We start from the raw sequence: 17,318 nt of genomic DNA, 5'->3' as shown, positions 1-17,318 counted from the left end.
AGATTTACCACAATATATTTTCTTTTTATAGCAAAAGTTAGCTTTTCAGTGTTTCTTGTCCCCTTTTTTCTTCTATTGTAGGCATTATTGTTGGAGACATTGGGCCCAAATTTGGCTATGATGAAATGGATAATGGTTACCTAAAGATGGACAACTATCGAATTCCTCGGGAAAACATGCTAATGAAGTATGCCCAGGTATTAGACACAAAAGAGGAAAACAGTAGTTGCTTTGAAAATTCTGGTTGTGAGTAGCCATTAGGATTGGAAATCTTTATTCTTTAATTAATAACATAATTTTATTACTCTGTTAACTTAAAATGAAAATGAATTCATTTTTTAAGGAATGTGTTCTGTTTTGCTGAAAATACATTTCAGATTTTAACAAGAAAAACGGTCTCCAAGCCAATTTTATTTCGTTTTTTCTATTAGGTCAAACCTGATGGCACATATGTGAAGCCTTTGAATAATAAACTGACTTATGGAACCATGGTGTTTGTCAGATCCTTCCTTGTGGGAGAGGCAGCTCGATCGTTGTCTAAAGCCTGCACTATTGCCATCCGTTATAGTTTAGTAAGGCATCAGTCTGAAATCCAGCCAGGGTAAGAGTGATTGATGTCTAAAAAGTAGGGATTGCCAATGATATGCCCTTGTTTGTGCCCATTCAGAATAGCAAGGTTCCCGTAAGCTACATATACATAAATCATGTGATAATGCTTAGATTTAGACTATGATGTCTTGTTCTTACTACTATAATTGATAACTCTATTTTCTCTCTTGAAAAATGGAAGTTATACCATTTTCTTATCATGGAGACTGGTGTGAGAAGGTGAGACTGGCAAGAAAACCTTCTCAGCTCCCTAGATGAAGAAATAGTGAACAAAACTTGAAAATTCCTTTTTCTGCTAACAGCTATAAATTTTGGATAAAGGAAGTTAACTTAGAGTTGAACGTCCTTTTCTGTTGTGAAAGATAAACGGTAGTTTATGCTTCCTCTTGCTTTTGCTACCAATAGGTATAGCTCCTTTATAATAACCCTTTTCTACCTGAAAAAGGAAGAAGTAATTGGAAGAAGAATGGACTTTTTTAATGTCAGTGACTTTAGCCAATTTTTAAAATTAAGTATGTAGTTACTTTTTCTAAAAGTATGATCCATATGTTTCATTTAGTCACTTAAGCACAAATTTCATTGTTAAAATTATGTTAATTGTTACTTCCTTAGAATCTTAGCTCATGCTATCCTAGATTGAATAGGAAAAAAATTAGAAAAACCAAAACTAAACATCAGAAAAATTGTCAGTATCTGTGAAACATGTTTTCATTATTCTCATTTTGCTCTAGTGATCCTGAACCCCAGATTTTGGATTTTCAGACCCAACAATTTAAACTTTTTCCTCTCTTGGCCACTGCCTTTGCCTTTCAATTTGTGGGAGCCTACATGAAAGAAACCTATCATCGCATTAATGTGGACATCAGCCAAGGAGATCTTAGTGAACTGCCTGAGGTATTTATTTAATCTGGCTGACTAAAATGAGAAGAAAAGTACCTTAGATGTATTATCCCTAAATTTCAGCAAGGCTTTTGACAAAATCTCTCACACTATCTTTATAGACAAAAGGAAGAGTTACAGGTTGGATGATAATACAATTTAATTTGTAGAAGCTTATAACACTGACCTCAGTTGTTTTATAAAATGTTCAGAAAAAAATACTATGACAGTTTCTTGGTCTGAAGTTATTGGAGTGAATTATCTAATATACTATAATATAACATGTGTGTGTGTGTGTGTGTGTGTGTGTGTGTGTGTGTGTATTCCTTGCACACTCCAGAGAGGGATCTTAATTTCCTAAAACCAAGGTTTAATTTTATGAACAAACCAAAAGTAGGTGTGTTTTCTTGTCTGATCCAATTAAGAGAGGTATCTAATATATATCTTTGACTAAATTGAAAGGGGACTCTTTAAAGGGGAATAGGCTAAAAGACAGTGATTGGTTTTAAGAAACTATTTCTCCAAAGGTAGGCTGACATTGACACTATAATACTATTTAAGCACATCAAAAGCCCTAACCCTAAATTATGTGCTTTTTTATTTTGCTGAGGTATTTTATCTTTTGTTTCACAATAACTATGCAATGCAAGGGGATGACCCTTTCATCCTCTCTCCAAGTCAAATGCTTATATATTAATAAATTGTCTTTGGACTTTGGCTATGAGACAAGGCTATAAGATTTTTTTCCATAGATGGATTTGCATAGGAGATACAAAGAATGGCAGTCTCAACTTAGGTCTCTAACCTAATACATCAGTATTCTGTTCTTATCCTATGCAACTCACTGTTTTCATCAGTTTCTTAGATCTGAATGGCATGTTATACAATTTATAGAAGACAAAAAGCTAGGAGGGATAAGATGAGAGAATCAGGATCCAAAAAAGATCTCAGAGCACCAAAATGATGGCTAGCACCTAATTAGATGAAATTTACTAAGAATTAAAATAGTGCAATTCAATCCCAATTCCCTTCCCTCTCCCCCCCCCCAAAAAAAAAAAAAAGTTGTAATTCTTGGGTTAAAGTATATTCTGGTGAAAGTGTAGGTTGTATTAATAGAAAGATGGTGTCTAGAACAGGAGAACTAATAGTTCTTTATTCTCCCTTGGTCAAACTATATAGAGAGAATTATGTTCAGTTCTGGAAGTCACATTTTGGAGAAAATATTAATAAGCTAGAGAATTTACCCAGGAGGAGGATACTGAATGGACTGAAAACCATGCCTTAGTTTCAATACTTGGCCCTTGAAGGGCAAAATTTATATCAGTAATTGGAAACTTTAGAGACACAAATTTCAAGATGAGTAAGAACTTTTAATTGCTTTATTTTATTATCAGTTCCAGTTTCCCTACCCCCAGTCCTTTCCTTTACCACTAAGAAATAAAAAGCCCATTACAAATAAGGAAAACAAATTTGAAAACAAGAAAACAAAAAGTTATACTTCAATATGTACTCTTGAGTCCATTTTTTTCTCTATTTAGAGATAGAGATAACATATTGTTCATGAAACTGATAGGTCATTATATTGATCAGAGTTATGGAATCTTTCATAGTTCATTATCTTTACCATAAAGGAAGAACATTCTAGTCATTAAAACTATTCTGGAATAAAGTGGGTTACTTCAGGAGGTGATTAAATGACCTATCATTATAGGTTATTAAGTAGATGGACATTTTGTCAGAGATGATGTAGAAGGGATTCCTGTTTGGGTATAGGTTGAGCTAGGTAGCATCTGAAGCATCTTCCAACTCCAAAATTCTAACAATATTCAAAGTAGATTGATTGATAAAGACTATAAAAGTTTCAGACACTTTCCAAAAGAGAGACACTGATTTTTCTGAAATTGAATTTCAGAGATGAAGATTTGAATAGTATGAGTTTGCATAATGTGAAAGAAACTTTCTTACCATATTGTATTTAACCAGTGTCTGCTAGAAATAATTTATTAAGAATGAAACAAGCAAGGTTCCCTTTGCTAACTTGAATTCTCTCTAAACCAGGAAATGTTTTACCTTTTCAAGAAACAAAAAAACAAAACTTCTTATATGAACTTAAAAGAAATGCTTTAGTCATTCACCAAGCATTTTTTAAGGAAATGGATGGAAGAGAATCTAGAATGGAAGGCCCCAGCTGCTGTGGGGACCAGGAAAGAATACTTGCTAAAGGTAGTGTCTGAGTTTAATCTTGAAGGAAGCCAGAAATTCCACAAGGTGAAGGAAGAGCCTTCCTGGCATGAAAGACAGCCAGCCACAGTTTTGAACTGTTTGAAAATACACAAAACTGGGAGAGAGTGGCATGTGGAAAGAACAGAAAGAAGGTCTGGTGAGCTGGAAAGTTCTAGAGGAAGTAAAATGTAAGAAGACTGAAGAGGTAGGGAGGAACTTTAAATAAATCCATCAACCCAATCCTTCAAGTATTTATTGAGCTTCTATTATGTGCCAAGCAGTGTGCTGGGGATATGAGTCCAAAGAATGAAATAAGCCTTCCTCTGTGAGCATACATCCTGATGGACAAGATGGCAAATACTGCACATGTGAAAATATATTCAGTGATAATAGAAAGAGGAATTCTGAGACAAGGTTAAGGAAGAGTATTTTCTAGGTATGAGGGGAATGGGTCTTGCAAAAGTGTAGAGATGTCCAGTTTGAAAAACAGAGAAAAACAGTTTTCTGTATTGGAGAGAGGGGCAGTAATCTCCCCTAAATGCAAAGGAGACAGAATCAAAGTGATCACACAAGTAAGAGCTGAGCCAAGACAGAACAGTGTCACAAAAACTGAGAGGAGAGAGGGTAGAGGGTGGTCAGCAATGCAGATGCAGTACCTGGGGTCAAGAAGACTTAGGACTGAAAAGAAAACTTCCCAGATGTGGTAGAGCCCTCATTGGAGGTCTTTGGAGGGAGTAATTTCAGTTGATTGAAGTTGGAAGCCATATTGCAAAGGGTTGAGGAAGGAGTAAGAGGAAAGGACAGTGAGTGTATCCTTCTCAAGGAATGTGACTGAAGGATGAGGGAAAAAGACCTTTATCCTGAGGAAGTCATCCAATCTATTAAAGGGTTGTTAAAGGGAATAGAGATTTGGGAATGTTTGAAGATGTTAGAAAGAAACCGGGTGATAGGGAGAAGTTATAGATAAGGAAAGGGAACTATTGAAGATTCAAATCTTTGGAGAAGTGTATGGCATCAAGTGCATAAGTACCACGATTGGCCTTGTCAAGAAGATGATACTGGGGGAAAGGAGGGGAGAAAAGGAAATGGAGAGAATGGGGTTAGAGGGAACACATGTTGAATGGCTTCGGTTTTTTCTGTAAAATAAAAGGTAAGCTCTTCATCTAGATGTGGGGGAAAGCAGGTATGGGAAAGCTTGAGGGAATAAAAAGTTTGAAATAACTTCTGTGGAAAGGAAGAATGAGATAGGAAATCACTTGGGAAGAAACAAAAAGATTGAGGATCTAGTTCTGCTTGAATAACATGGATTTTTAATGTACCTAGTTAGCATTTTTGTAGCATTTCCTCCAGCTTCATTTAATAGCTGATAATAGGGTTAGACTAGGTATTTGGGAGTAATCAAGACTAATATGGTATGGGGGAAATGGCAAAACAAAGGAGGAAGGAATTCAAAAGCAGAGGACATTGTAGGATTGAAATGGCTTACTGTGGAGTCAGGGTTGGAGAAAGAAGAGAGTCAACTCCTAGCAGGGATAATTGCCTGAGAAAGTTCTGAGGTTGGAGGGAATGGTGGTCTCAATAAGAGTATATAAAAGTTATAGGAGGGTAATGTATAGGACAAGGTAAAATTATAAGGGATTATGATGAGATAACTCTAACTAGGAAAGTGAAATGCCTGTGAATAATATCAAAAGGTAGTGTGGCATTCCTCTATGTGGCAGAAACAGAGTTTGAAGTAAGAGGTCATGGATAGTAAGTAGTTGAAGAAGTGAGAAATGAGGGAGTTTGAGAGAACATCTGCATGAAATCAAGTCTTCTAGTATAATGGCAAGAGTTGGGGAAGAGAGGAAGATGGTAGGCTAGGTGCTGAACTCCTTCAAAAAGGAAATATGGGATTTTTATATTCCAGTGCGAATTTAGGATTAAAATTAGGTTAAAATTTTGGGTGGGAAAAAACTTGTTTAAAAGAAATCAAATGAAAAGTTAATCAGGAGCTACTAGAATTTATTGAGTTGAGGAGAAGAGTGACATAGCTCATGTTTTTTATTTTTATTTATTTTTAAAAATTATTATTATAGCTTTTTATTGATGAAACATATGCATGAGTAATTTTTCCACACTGACCCTTGAAAAAATTTGTTACAACTTTTCCATTCCTTCCCTCCACCCTCTCCTCTAGAAGGCAGGTAGTCCCATATATGTTAAACATGTTAAAGTGTATGTTAAATACAATATATGTATACATATTTATACAGTTATCTTGTTGCACAAGAAAAATCAGATTTAGAAAGAAGGTAAAATAACCTGGGAAGAAAAACAAAAATGCAAGCAAACAACAACAGAAAGAATGCAAATGCTATGTTGTGGTCCACACTCATTTCCCAGTGTTCTTTCACTTGGTATACTGATTCTGTTCATCACTGATCAATTGGAACTGATTTGGATCTTCTCATTGCCAAAGATATCCACTTCTATCAGAATTGATTCTCATATACTATTGTTGTTGAAGTGTATAATGATCTCCTGCTTCTGCTCATTTCACTTAGCATCAGTTCATGTAAGTCTCTCCAAGTCTCTCTGTATTCATCCTGCTGGTCATTTCTTAGAGAACAATAATATCCCATAACATTCATATACCACAATTTACTCAGCCATTCTCCAATTGATGGGCATCCATTCAATTTCCAGTTTTTAGCCACTACAAAAAGGGTTGCCACAAACATTGTTGCACATGTGGGTCCCTTTCCCTCCTTTAAGATCTCTTTGGGATATAATCCCAGTAGAAACACTGCTGGATCAAAGGGTATGCACAGTTTGGTAACTTTTTGAGCATAGTTCCAAACTGCTTTCCAGAATGGTTGGATCCGTTCACAACTCCACCAACAATCCATCAGTGTCCCAGTTTTCCCACATCCCCTCCAACATTTGTCATTATCTTTTCCTGCCATCTTAGCCAATCTGACAGGTGTGTAGTAGTACCTCAGAGCTCATGCTTTTTAAAAAGAATATTTTAGCAGCTCCATAAGGAATATACTAGAATTCTCAGCCCTTTTTCAGTCATATCTGACTCTTCATGACCGCATTTAGGGTTTTCTCAACAAAGATACTGAGCTGGTTTGCTCTTTTCTTCTCCAATTCATTTTACAGATGAGGACATTAAGGTAAACACAGTTAAATGACTTGCTTGGGGTTACGTATCTAGAAAGGCCAGACTTGAACTCATAAAGGTAGGTCTTTCTGACTCCAGGTTCAGTTGCCTTAGCTGCCTTAGCATAAAGTAGGGAGAGAGCAATCAAAAGCTATAGCAGTAGTTAAAGCCAATCGTATCTAGGATAATGACTTCATGAGAGAAAAGGATGGATATTATGGATATTCACAAGAAATGCTGTAAATAAAAAAAAGTATTTAGCAATTGATTGAATATGGATAATGAGGATAATACTGAAGTTGCAAACCAGGATAACTCAAAGGATAGTGATGCTTTTGATAGTAATAAAGAAGTTTGGAAAGAGTTTGAATGGAGAGAAAGAAAAGAACATGTCGAATTTGAGATTTCTATAGAACATTTCAGTTTAACCTGTCCAATAGGTATTTAGTGTTACAGAACTGGTGCTCAAGAGATTGAAAATGCTTGATAGATATTGATCTGCAAATCATCTGATCCCTTGAAAGCTGATGAGAGTATAGAGATGAGAGAACCTTGAAAGGACACCCACATTTAATATGTGGGACATGGAAAAGATCCAGCAATAGATATAGGAAGAAGTAAGACAGAACAACGTCACAAAACCCAAGAGATAAGAAAGAGAAGATAGAAGGATCTTTGGAACTCATTTTGCCAGACTCATTATGTAGGTGAGAAAAGTGAAGCCAGGATCAATTGAGTGAATTACTGAGTCACCAGCCCAGCTCTTCTGACTCAATCCAGTATTATTCACACTTCATGGTAAACACTTTTTAAGAATTAAATCCATTAATTCCTTTAAAAAGAGAAAGAGGTTTTTGTGGTGGCAGGGAATTAGAAACTGAGTGGATGCCCATAATTGGGGAATGGCTGAATAAGTTATGGTATATGAATGTTATGGAATATTATTTTTCTGTAAGAAACAACCAGCAGGTTGATTTTCAGAGAGGCTTGAAGAGACTTATATGCACCGATGCTAAGTGAAGTGAATAAAGCCAAGGGAACATTGTACATGGCAACAAGAAGATTATACAGTGATCAACTGTAATAGATTTAGCTCTTCTCAGGGATACATTGATCCAAGACAATTAACTAGACTTGAGAGGGGAAAATGCCATCCTCATTCAAAGAGAAAGCTATGGAAACTGAATACAGATTGAAGCATACTATTTTCATCTCTTTTTTGTTTGCTGGTTTTTTTCTTTTGTTCTGATTTTTCTTTCACAACATGACTAATATGAAAATATGTTTAAAATGGTTATTTATACATGTATAACCTATACCAGACTGCTTGCTATCTTGGGATGGGAGTAGTGAGGGGGAGGATAGGGAAAAAAAATCTTACAAAAATGTATGTTGAAAACTACTTTTATATGTGATTGGAAAAATAAAATACTATTGAAATTAAAAGAGAGAGAGATCCTTGAAAACTTTTGGAGTAAGTCATTTATTGAAGGAAATTGGAAATTGTGTGTGTGTGTGTGTGTGTGTATCTTTTTCAAGGAATTTAGCTGAGAAAGAGAAAAGAAATATAGAATAACTGTAGATGGAAATGAGAGCAAATTAGGTTTTTTTTTTTTTTTTTTTTTTTTTAAAGATGAGAGGAACCTTGAATATGTCTCTAGGCAGTGGGGATAGAGAAAGATTGAAGACTAGAGTGCAAATGATAGTGGAGCTATTTGCTGAAGCAGACAGGGAGAGATGTATTCAAGAGTGCTTATAAAGGGGTTGGCCTTGGCAAGTAGTAGTATTATTTCATCACCAGAGGTTGCTGTGAAGAACATGTATAATGCCAGAAATGTGAGAAGGGGAGAAGAGAAAATGCTACATAAATGGCCTCAAGTTTTCTAGTGAAGTATGATGCAAGGTTATCAGTTGCCCCCTCCACTGGCTATTGTGAAAGATTTAAAAACAGATGAAATAGTTTGAAATAGGCATTCTTAAGAATGAGATTAGGAAGGAGTTAGAAAGATTACCTTGCTGCAGTTAAAATTAGATAACAAATATTTAGTGAACCCAAGAAGCAGGGTTCGATGAATTCTTCTAAGATATGAATAGGAGAGAATCTGATGATGGGAAGGATGGAGTCTGGCAAGACATATAGCAAGAGGATAAAGAGAAAGGGAATTTGAGAGAAAATGATATTGTAAAATTGAACAAGTTCAACAGAATGAGAAGGGAATGTAGTGTAGTCAGTACAGGGATGATGACCTAGAAAAGAACTGAGAGGTAATAGAATTGGAGGTCACTATGAAGATAAAGAACAGGGGTTAATGTTTAAAGATTGTGATCAAATGTGATTCTGATGAATGTGGAAGTAGAAATGTAAGGGATGGCAAGGTCAAGAGTAGGAACATCTCTGAAGGTAGCTAAGGATGGATGCAGGAGCATTCTTTTTCCTAGTCATGGGAATTAAATAGATTGGAAAAACTGGCAAGTTTCACTCCTAGCTGGATCACCACAAAGTCTCAAGATCATGGACTTCAAGTCCCATCCTAATTTTAAGATTGTCTTCTATTATAAGATTGAATTTCATTCAAATGGAATCGAGGACCTTAGAATAGGGAACCAATGTAATAACATTTCTTAACATTTCAGAAAACAAAGGACTAAGTATTATATTTTTCTTTGTTTTGCATGTGGGGATTTTTCTTTAGCAAGTTTATTTTAAAGCTAGTATTGTGGATTTTTTTATACGCACTTGCTCATTCTTTAATAAAGGGGAGTGCAAATGGTTAACTGGCAACTATCACATACCAAGGAGTCTATTATAAAGAATTTATCATACTAGGAGAGATAACAAGAACTTGAGTTCAAGTCCATTGGGTGACCATACTTGGAAATTAGAATGTCATCCAATAGTTTGGGACCTTTTTATTGCTGTTAGTGTCAATATTTGGTTTGACAAGGCAGCTAGGGGGCTCAGAGGATAGGACACCAGTCCTGAAGTCAGAAGGACCTGAGTTCAAATCTGATCTCAGACACTTAACATTTCACACATCCTAGCTATGTGATCTTGGGCAAGTCACTTAACGTTTAACCAATTCAAAAAAAAAATTGGTTTGACTTACTAGACACATTTCTCATTTTTGCCTCATATGTTCTTATAGATATATGTTTTTTCTCTTTAGCTTCATGCATTGACAGCTGGACTTAAGGCTTTCACCTCTTGGACAGCTAATTCTGGCATTGAAGCCTGCCGGATGGCTTGTGGTGGGCATGGATACTCCCATTGCAGTGGCCTCCCAAACATCTATGTCACTTTCACCCCCACCTGCACCTTTGAAGGAGAAAACACTGTGATGATGCTTCAAACAGCTCGGTAAGGATTCGTGCATTCACTATTCACATCTTTTGATAAATCTCTTTGTCTCTGAAAGATACTTTCTGCAACTTCCCATCTTGAGTCCTAGACTGGATTAACATTTTTTCCTGTTCTGCTTTAGAACTTCAAACAATCTCTCATTCATTTGCTTGTTGGCATCTTCTATGGACACAGAGTAGAACCCTTTAGTAGAGAGTCTTCGGGAGTTGCTATAGCAAAGAGATTCATCATCTTGTCACCTTCTTAAGCCTCTCATAACTAAAGCTAGCTCTGAAATATTAATGAGTGAAAATAATGGTGTATTGACACTATATGGTAACAAAACTCTCTTGAGGAAATCTTTCCAAACTAAATAACAAACACATATAAATTACCATAAAAAAAGTTCATGTCTGTTTTGTGTCATATGAAATCAGTCAGAATATGTGGGATTTTCTACAGGTAAGTAATTTTCAAGCCTACATCCTGAATGTTAATGGAAGACTACATTTTTATATTTATATTTATAAGCACGTGTACAGCCATTAGTTTGTTTCTTGTAGTATAAGTGCAAAATTACATCCCTGAGATGGAACTCTTTGTGGTGTAGGCCAGTGCTTGTGCTCCCCTTGAGGACCTAGCATCACTTCCATGCTACAGGAAAGCTTTGAAGTATGACATTAAGGAAGAATGCTCTTATTATACTGTGATTAAACTGTATTAACCACTTAAGACTTCTGTCAGCCTTCTTAGCCCAAAGTGACTCCAGATTCCTGGACCATGGCAAGTCATGTCACCTGCCCAGACCTCTCTCCTTCCACTCTGGAATGAGGGATTTGACCTAGATGAGTTACAAGCACCTTTCCAGTCCTAAGTTCTATAGTTGAGTTTTTTTTTTTTTAACCCCTCTTTGTGTCATTGAAAACAATATAACTCAGTATTCACATACTTGATGACTTTTAGGTTTTTGATAAAAAGCTATGATCAAGTACATTCAGGAAAGTTGGTGGGCGGCATGGTGTCCTACTTGAATGACCTGTCTAGTCAACGCATCCAGCCACAACAAGTGGCAGCTTGGCCAGCAATGGTGGATATCAACAGCCCAGACAGCCTAACAGAAGCCTATAAATGTCGAGCGGCCCGGTGAGTTTAAATATTGTTATGTCTTATTAAGATAAACTCCAAGTAGATAGGTGTTTTCAGATTTGAGGTCAATCATTTTGTATTTATTAGATACCTCTGCTAGGACAGGTACATAGCTAGGTACTGGTGAAACAAGGAAGGGCAAAAAATGGTCCCTACCAGAAGCAATAAATTGGGAAAACATTTTTACATTTAAAGATTCTGATAAAGGCTTCATTTCTGAAAAGCATAGAGAATTAACTAAAATGTATAAGAATTCAAGCCATTCTCCAGTTGATAAGTGGTCAAAATATACGAACAGACAATTTTTAAATGAAATTAAAACCATTTCTAGTCATATGAAAAAGTGCTCCAAATCACTGTTGATCAGAGAAATGCAAATTAAGACAATTCTGAGATACCACTATCCACCTTTCAGATTGGCTAAGATGGCAGGAAAAGATAATGATAGGAGAGAATATGGGAAAAGTGGGACACTGATACATTGTTGGTGGAACTTTGAACAGATCCAAACATTCTGGATCAAACTGTGCATACCCTTTGACCCAGCAGTGTTTCTGCTGGGCTTATATCCCAAAGAGATTTTTTTTTCTTTTTTGCTGAGGCTATTGCGGTTAAGTGACTTGCCCAGGGTCATACAGCTAGAAAGTATTAAGTCTCTGGGGCCAGAATTGAACTCAGATCCTCCTGACTTTGGGGCTGGTGCTCTATCCACCTAGCTCCCCGCCCCCCCACCCCCACCCCAAAGAGATCTTAAAAGAGGGAAAGGGACCCACATGTGCAAAAAATGTTTGTGGCAGCCCTTTTTGTAGTGGCAAGAAACTGGAAACAGAGTGGATGCTCATCAATTGGAGATTGGCTGAATAAATTGTGGTATATGAATACTATGGAATATTATTGTTCTGTAAGAAACAACCAGCAGGATGATTTTAGAGAGGCCTGGAGAGACATAAATGAACTGATACTAAGTGAAATTAGTAGAACCAGGAGATCATTTTATAGGGGAACAGCAAGATTATATGATGATCAACTCTGATGAATGTGGCTCTTCTCAACAATGAGATGATTTGAGGCCAATCCAGTGATCTTATGATTGAGAGAGCCATCTAACCCAGAGAGAGAACTGTGGGAACTGAATGTGGATCACAATATAGCATTTTCACTCTTTTTGTTGTTGTTCACTTGAATTTTGGTTTCTTTCTCATATTTTCCTTTTTAATCTATTTTTTCTTGAGCAGCACAATAATTGTATAAATATGTATACATATATTGGGTTTAACATATTTTAACATGGTTAACCTATATTGGATTACTTGCCATCTAGGGGAGAGGGTGGGGAGAAGGAGGGAAAAATTTGGAATACGAGGTTTTGCAAGGATCACTGTTGAAAAATTATCCATGCATATGCTTTGAAAATAAAAAGCTGTAATTAAAAAAAAAAAAAAAACAGCCCCTACTTTCAAGGAGCTCACAGTCTACTTGGGGAAAAAAAACAATATGTAAACAACTGTGTACAGATAAAATATAGAAAAGATAAAATTGAGGATAGTCTTAGAGGGAAGTCACTAAAATTAAGGACCAGGAAAGGCTTCTTGCAGAAGATGGGACTTAAGACTTGAACAAAGCCAAAGAAGCCAGGAAGTAGAAATGAGGAGAGAATTCGTTCCAGCCATAGGGGATAACTAGTGAAAGTGCCAGGAGTCGGGAGATTTGGAGGGTACAAAGAACAAGTTGGCCAGTGTCACTGGGTTACAGAGTACATGGCGGAAAGTAAGGTATAAAAAGATTGGAAAGGTAGGGACAAGATTATGAAAGACTTTGAAAAGTAAACAAAATTTTATATTTAATCCTTGAGATAAGAGAGAGCTATTAGAATTTCTTTAATGAGGAACAGAGTGTTTGACATAGTGAGAGACCTGTGCATAGGAAGATCAGTTTGACAGCTGAATAGAGGAGAAACTTGAAACAGGGAGACAAGTAATAGGCGATTGTAGTCATCTAGGAGTGATGTGGGTTTGCCCCAGGGTAGTATCATTTCAGAGGAGAGAACAGAATAAATAGGGATATCTTGAAGGTAGAGTTGACAGAATTTAACAAGTTGATATTCAAAGTTGAGAGTAAGGATTCAAGGATGATATTTAGGTTAGGGACCAAGGGGACTAGGAGGATTGTCATGTTCTCAAGCAATAATAGGGAAGACAGGGATGAAGAATTTTGAGGGATAAAATAATGAGATATTTTCAAAGTGTTTGACATTATGATGTCGATAGGACATCGTATGTCTTATAGACAATTAAATCAAGTGAAATAATATAACAGGGAGAGAGGATGCAAGACAGAGCCCTATATGGATACCATGGTTAATAAATGTGACCTGAATGATGATCCAACTAAGGCGACAGAGCAGGAGTGCTCTCACCAGTGGGAAGAGAAACAAGAAAAAGGAGTGACATGAAAACCTAGGGAAAAGGTTTTCCTTGATAGTTATCAAGGAGAAATGAGTGATCTTACAATATCAAATATTACAGAGAAGTCAAGAAAACATCATAAGCAAATTAGAGGAACAGGGAAGAAATTACTTTTTAAATCTCTGGATATAGGAAGAGTATATGATTCTTAAAACTCATGAACAATACAGTAGATCACAGAAAATAAAATGGGCGATTTTGATTTTTAAATTGAAAAGTTTTTATATAAATCTGATAGTTAAAATTAGAAGGAAAAGAGGTATCTGGGGAAAAAAATCTCTGCAATAAGTTTCTCTGAAAAATATTCAAAATATATAAAGAATTGATTCAAATTTATTAGACTGAGTCATTCCTCAATAGATAAATGATCAGAGGACATCCAGGCTATCAATAAGTAAATGGAAAATCGCTAATAAGGGAAATGCAAAATAAAGTAACTTGCACCTATCAGATTGGCAAAAGTGATAAAAGAGGAAAATATCATGTTGCAGGGACTGTGGAAAAATAGGCATATTAATGAACTGTTAGTGAAGCTGTGGACTGGTCCAGCCATTCTGGAAAGCAATTTGAAGTGTTCCCTCCAATTTGAAAAACTTCTCATACTCCTTGACTCAGCAATACCACTACTAGCTATATGTTCCAAAAAGATTAAACAAAGAAGAAAAGGACTCGTTTGTATAAAAATATTTATAACAGCTCTTTTTGTAGTAGCCTTAAACCGGAAGTCAAGAAGGTAGCCACCTATTTGGAAATGAATATAATTAAATATTATTGTGCCATTAGAAATGTATGGTTTCAGATGAAAGTAAAAAGACCTATGAGTTGATGCAAAGCCAAGTGAGCAGAACTACAATTTATAGTGACAACATGATAAAGAAAAGAAACTTTAAGGATATAAACCATGACTTCAGAGATCTAAGGATGAATCATGCCATCTATTTCTCTTACTAGAGAAGTGACAGACTCGAAATCCTGAATGAAGCTTAGATTTTGAATATAACCAATGGGGAAATTTGTTTTGCTGGACTGTGTGTTGGAGGTGGTTACTTTTTTTTCCCTTCAGTTGTTCCATTGGGTATGGAGATAGAGGAAAGGAGAGATAGACACTAAATGTTGTTTTAAAAAAAAAGATAAAAAGTAAAAATAAAATACGATCTTCTACAAGTTTTTCTAGTTAGAGGGGTTAACAAATTGAGGGAACTAGTAGTACCAACTATTTCTTCTACATCAAATATTTTCTCCTAATAGATTAGTAGAAGCTGCAGCAAGGAACCTTCAAGCTGAATTAAAGCACAGAAAAAGCAAAGAGATAGCATGGAACTTAACCTCTGTGGACCTTGTTCGGGCAAGTGAGGTCAGTGATTTACTTGTAAAAGTTCAAAAGAACCTGCATTCACTTATTTATTATATATTAAATACCCTCTCCTCTTATATGTTATTTTCACCCTTTTATGTTTGTTTGAGTTTGTTTTTTCCCCCCTTTTATCTAGGCTCATTGCCACTATGTGGTAGTAAAAATCTTTTCTGGAAATCTCTCCAAAATTGATGACAAGCCTATTCAAACAGTCCTGAAGAATTTGTGTCTCTTATATGCACTGTATGGAATCAGTCAGAATTCTGGGGACTTTCTACAGGTTAGTAATTTTCAAACCTTAATGTTAAACTTTGGCAGAAAAACGTTCATGACCTAAGCTTATAGCCATTAGTTTCAGTTTCTTGTCATTTGTATGCCAAATTATTATCAGTAGTAATGAAATTCTCTGTGTTCCTTTCAGGGGGGGATTTTGACAGAATCCCAACTTACCCAAGTGAACCAGCGGATGAAAGAGCTCCTGACCATAATCCGTCCCAATGCTGCTGCTTTGGTGGATGCATTTGATTTTCAAGATGTTTCACTTGGCTCTGTACTTGGCCGCTATGATGGCAATATCTATGAAAATATGTTTGAATGGGCCAAGAAATCCCCACTGAATAAAACACAGGTAAGAATTAGCCTTTTTTTCACTTTACGTTGTTTTCACCAGTGAGTCATGATCAATATGCTTTTCCATTACAAATCTGCATTTATGTGTATCTTTTGTTGGCAATAGAAAGGAATAAATCTGAAAAGTGGTTCTTAGTTGAGATGGTCATGTGAAAAGGCACACGAGTCCAACTCTCCTACTTACAGTTCAGAAATGATCTTGATTTAGGACTATATTGAACAGTGACCAAAAAATCCAAAGACAATTCTCAGGTTTTCATTTTGGTTTTGGTTTTGGTTTTTTTTTTTTTTAATAAAAAAAAAATATTTTAAAAGGGACTGCACAAAAAGACTGCCAAAAGCTGTGGTTCAGAAGCATCAAATTAACACCAATGCAGGTAAACTGGGTAGAAACCCAAAGAAGTCCCAAACCAGGATTCAAGGCCGGACATAAGAGTAAGAAAATACCAACCCCATGAAGAGATTATTGGTCAAGAAAAATACCTAGAAGAGTTACTCCACAACCGCCAGCAGAATCTCAAGAGACTTAACTCCAAGGAATATAAGAGTACTTTGAAGAAATTAAATGAGATTAAAAAATGAAATAGGTCTGGGTGGGGAAAAAAATTTGGGAGTTCAGGTAACAGACTCTTTGAAAATTAGAATAAACTCAATAGAAATCCACGAGGCAATAAGAAGTGTTAGCGTCAAGAAGGGAAAAGCAGAACAAATTTCAGTTTTGGAGGGCAGATCACTAGAAGTATTAAAAGAAAAGAAAATATAAAAATCAGTTATCAGGATCTGGACTGGAAAAGGAAAGGAATGGTATCATTGGAGCTTTTTTTTTCCTTTTTAAATTATAAACTAGTAGTGTTGATCAAATTCTTTCTCTTATACCACCTTCTCTATAAAAAAGAGTGGGAGAGGCAGAGAATATATAATGGATTTTAACTGTGGATTCAAATGGATGAACCCCCATAAAACAGAAGAGGATAAAGAATTAGAAAACAGAATGCAGGGATATGTTCTTTACAAGAAAGAGTCTTGAAATAAAAATTCATACTGAATTAAATTAAAGGACTGGCAAATTAAAGGACTGTTAAAAGAGATTTGATATCTTTCATTTTTATATGACCTAGAGTTCCCTATGTAGTTCTTCCACTACTTATTCCCAAAGAATCATTCCTTGAAACAAATAATTTTTTTAAAGAGGAGGAAATTTTAGCAAAGCCATTTTGAAATCTGTTGTTATGTGCAGTGTTCCACACCTAAGGACACCAACTTCTATATAAGAGGAAGGGAAAAAATGTCTTACCCCTATCTCTTTTTTGGGACCAAACTTATTCTTTATAATTATGAAATTTTCCATTTCAACTGTTTTGTGATAGTTCTTTCCATTTACATTATTGTCGTGTATTTTTTCTGACTATTTCACTTTGCTTATAAAAACAAAATTGATCTAGAATAAAATATCAAGAGTCTAAAAGGTAATAAGAAAAAAAGATGAGAATAGAAGGGGCTTTCATAACTGTACTATGACTCAAA

At 35.8% G+C, this 17,318-nt stretch overlaps 1 protein-coding gene across 3 annotated transcripts in view; it reads left to right on the top strand.

Moving 5' to 3' along the window:
- Positions 1-17,318, top strand: part of ACOX1 (acyl-CoA oxidase 1) — a 57,801-nt gene that overhangs the window by 36,126 nt on the left and 4,357 nt on the right. For all 3 annotated transcript variants that reach the window (XM_031965842.1, XM_031965841.1, XM_031965843.1), the window contains 8 exons: positions 82-197; positions 432-601; positions 1,341-1,503; positions 10,027-10,217; positions 11,163-11,342; positions 15,059-15,164; positions 15,301-15,444; positions 15,586-15,792. In XM_031965842.1, coding sequence (XP_031821702.1) covers positions 82-197; positions 432-601; positions 1,341-1,503; positions 10,027-10,217; positions 11,163-11,342; positions 15,059-15,164; positions 15,301-15,444; positions 15,586-15,792 — 1,277 coding nt within the window. The remainder of the gene's footprint in view (positions 1-81; positions 198-431; positions 602-1,340; positions 1,504-10,026; positions 10,218-11,162; positions 11,343-15,058; positions 15,165-15,300; positions 15,445-15,585; positions 15,793-17,318) is intronic.

This window comes from Sarcophilus harrisii, chromosome 4, assembly GCF_902635505.1.
Source record: "Sarcophilus harrisii chromosome 4, mSarHar1.11, whole genome shotgun sequence".
In the NCBI taxonomy this organism is placed as follows: Eukaryota; Metazoa; Chordata; class Mammalia; order Dasyuromorphia; family Dasyuridae; genus Sarcophilus; species Sarcophilus harrisii.
The sequence above is the reverse complement of the archived record's forward strand: the minus strand, read 5'-3'. Positions and strand labels throughout refer to the sequence as shown.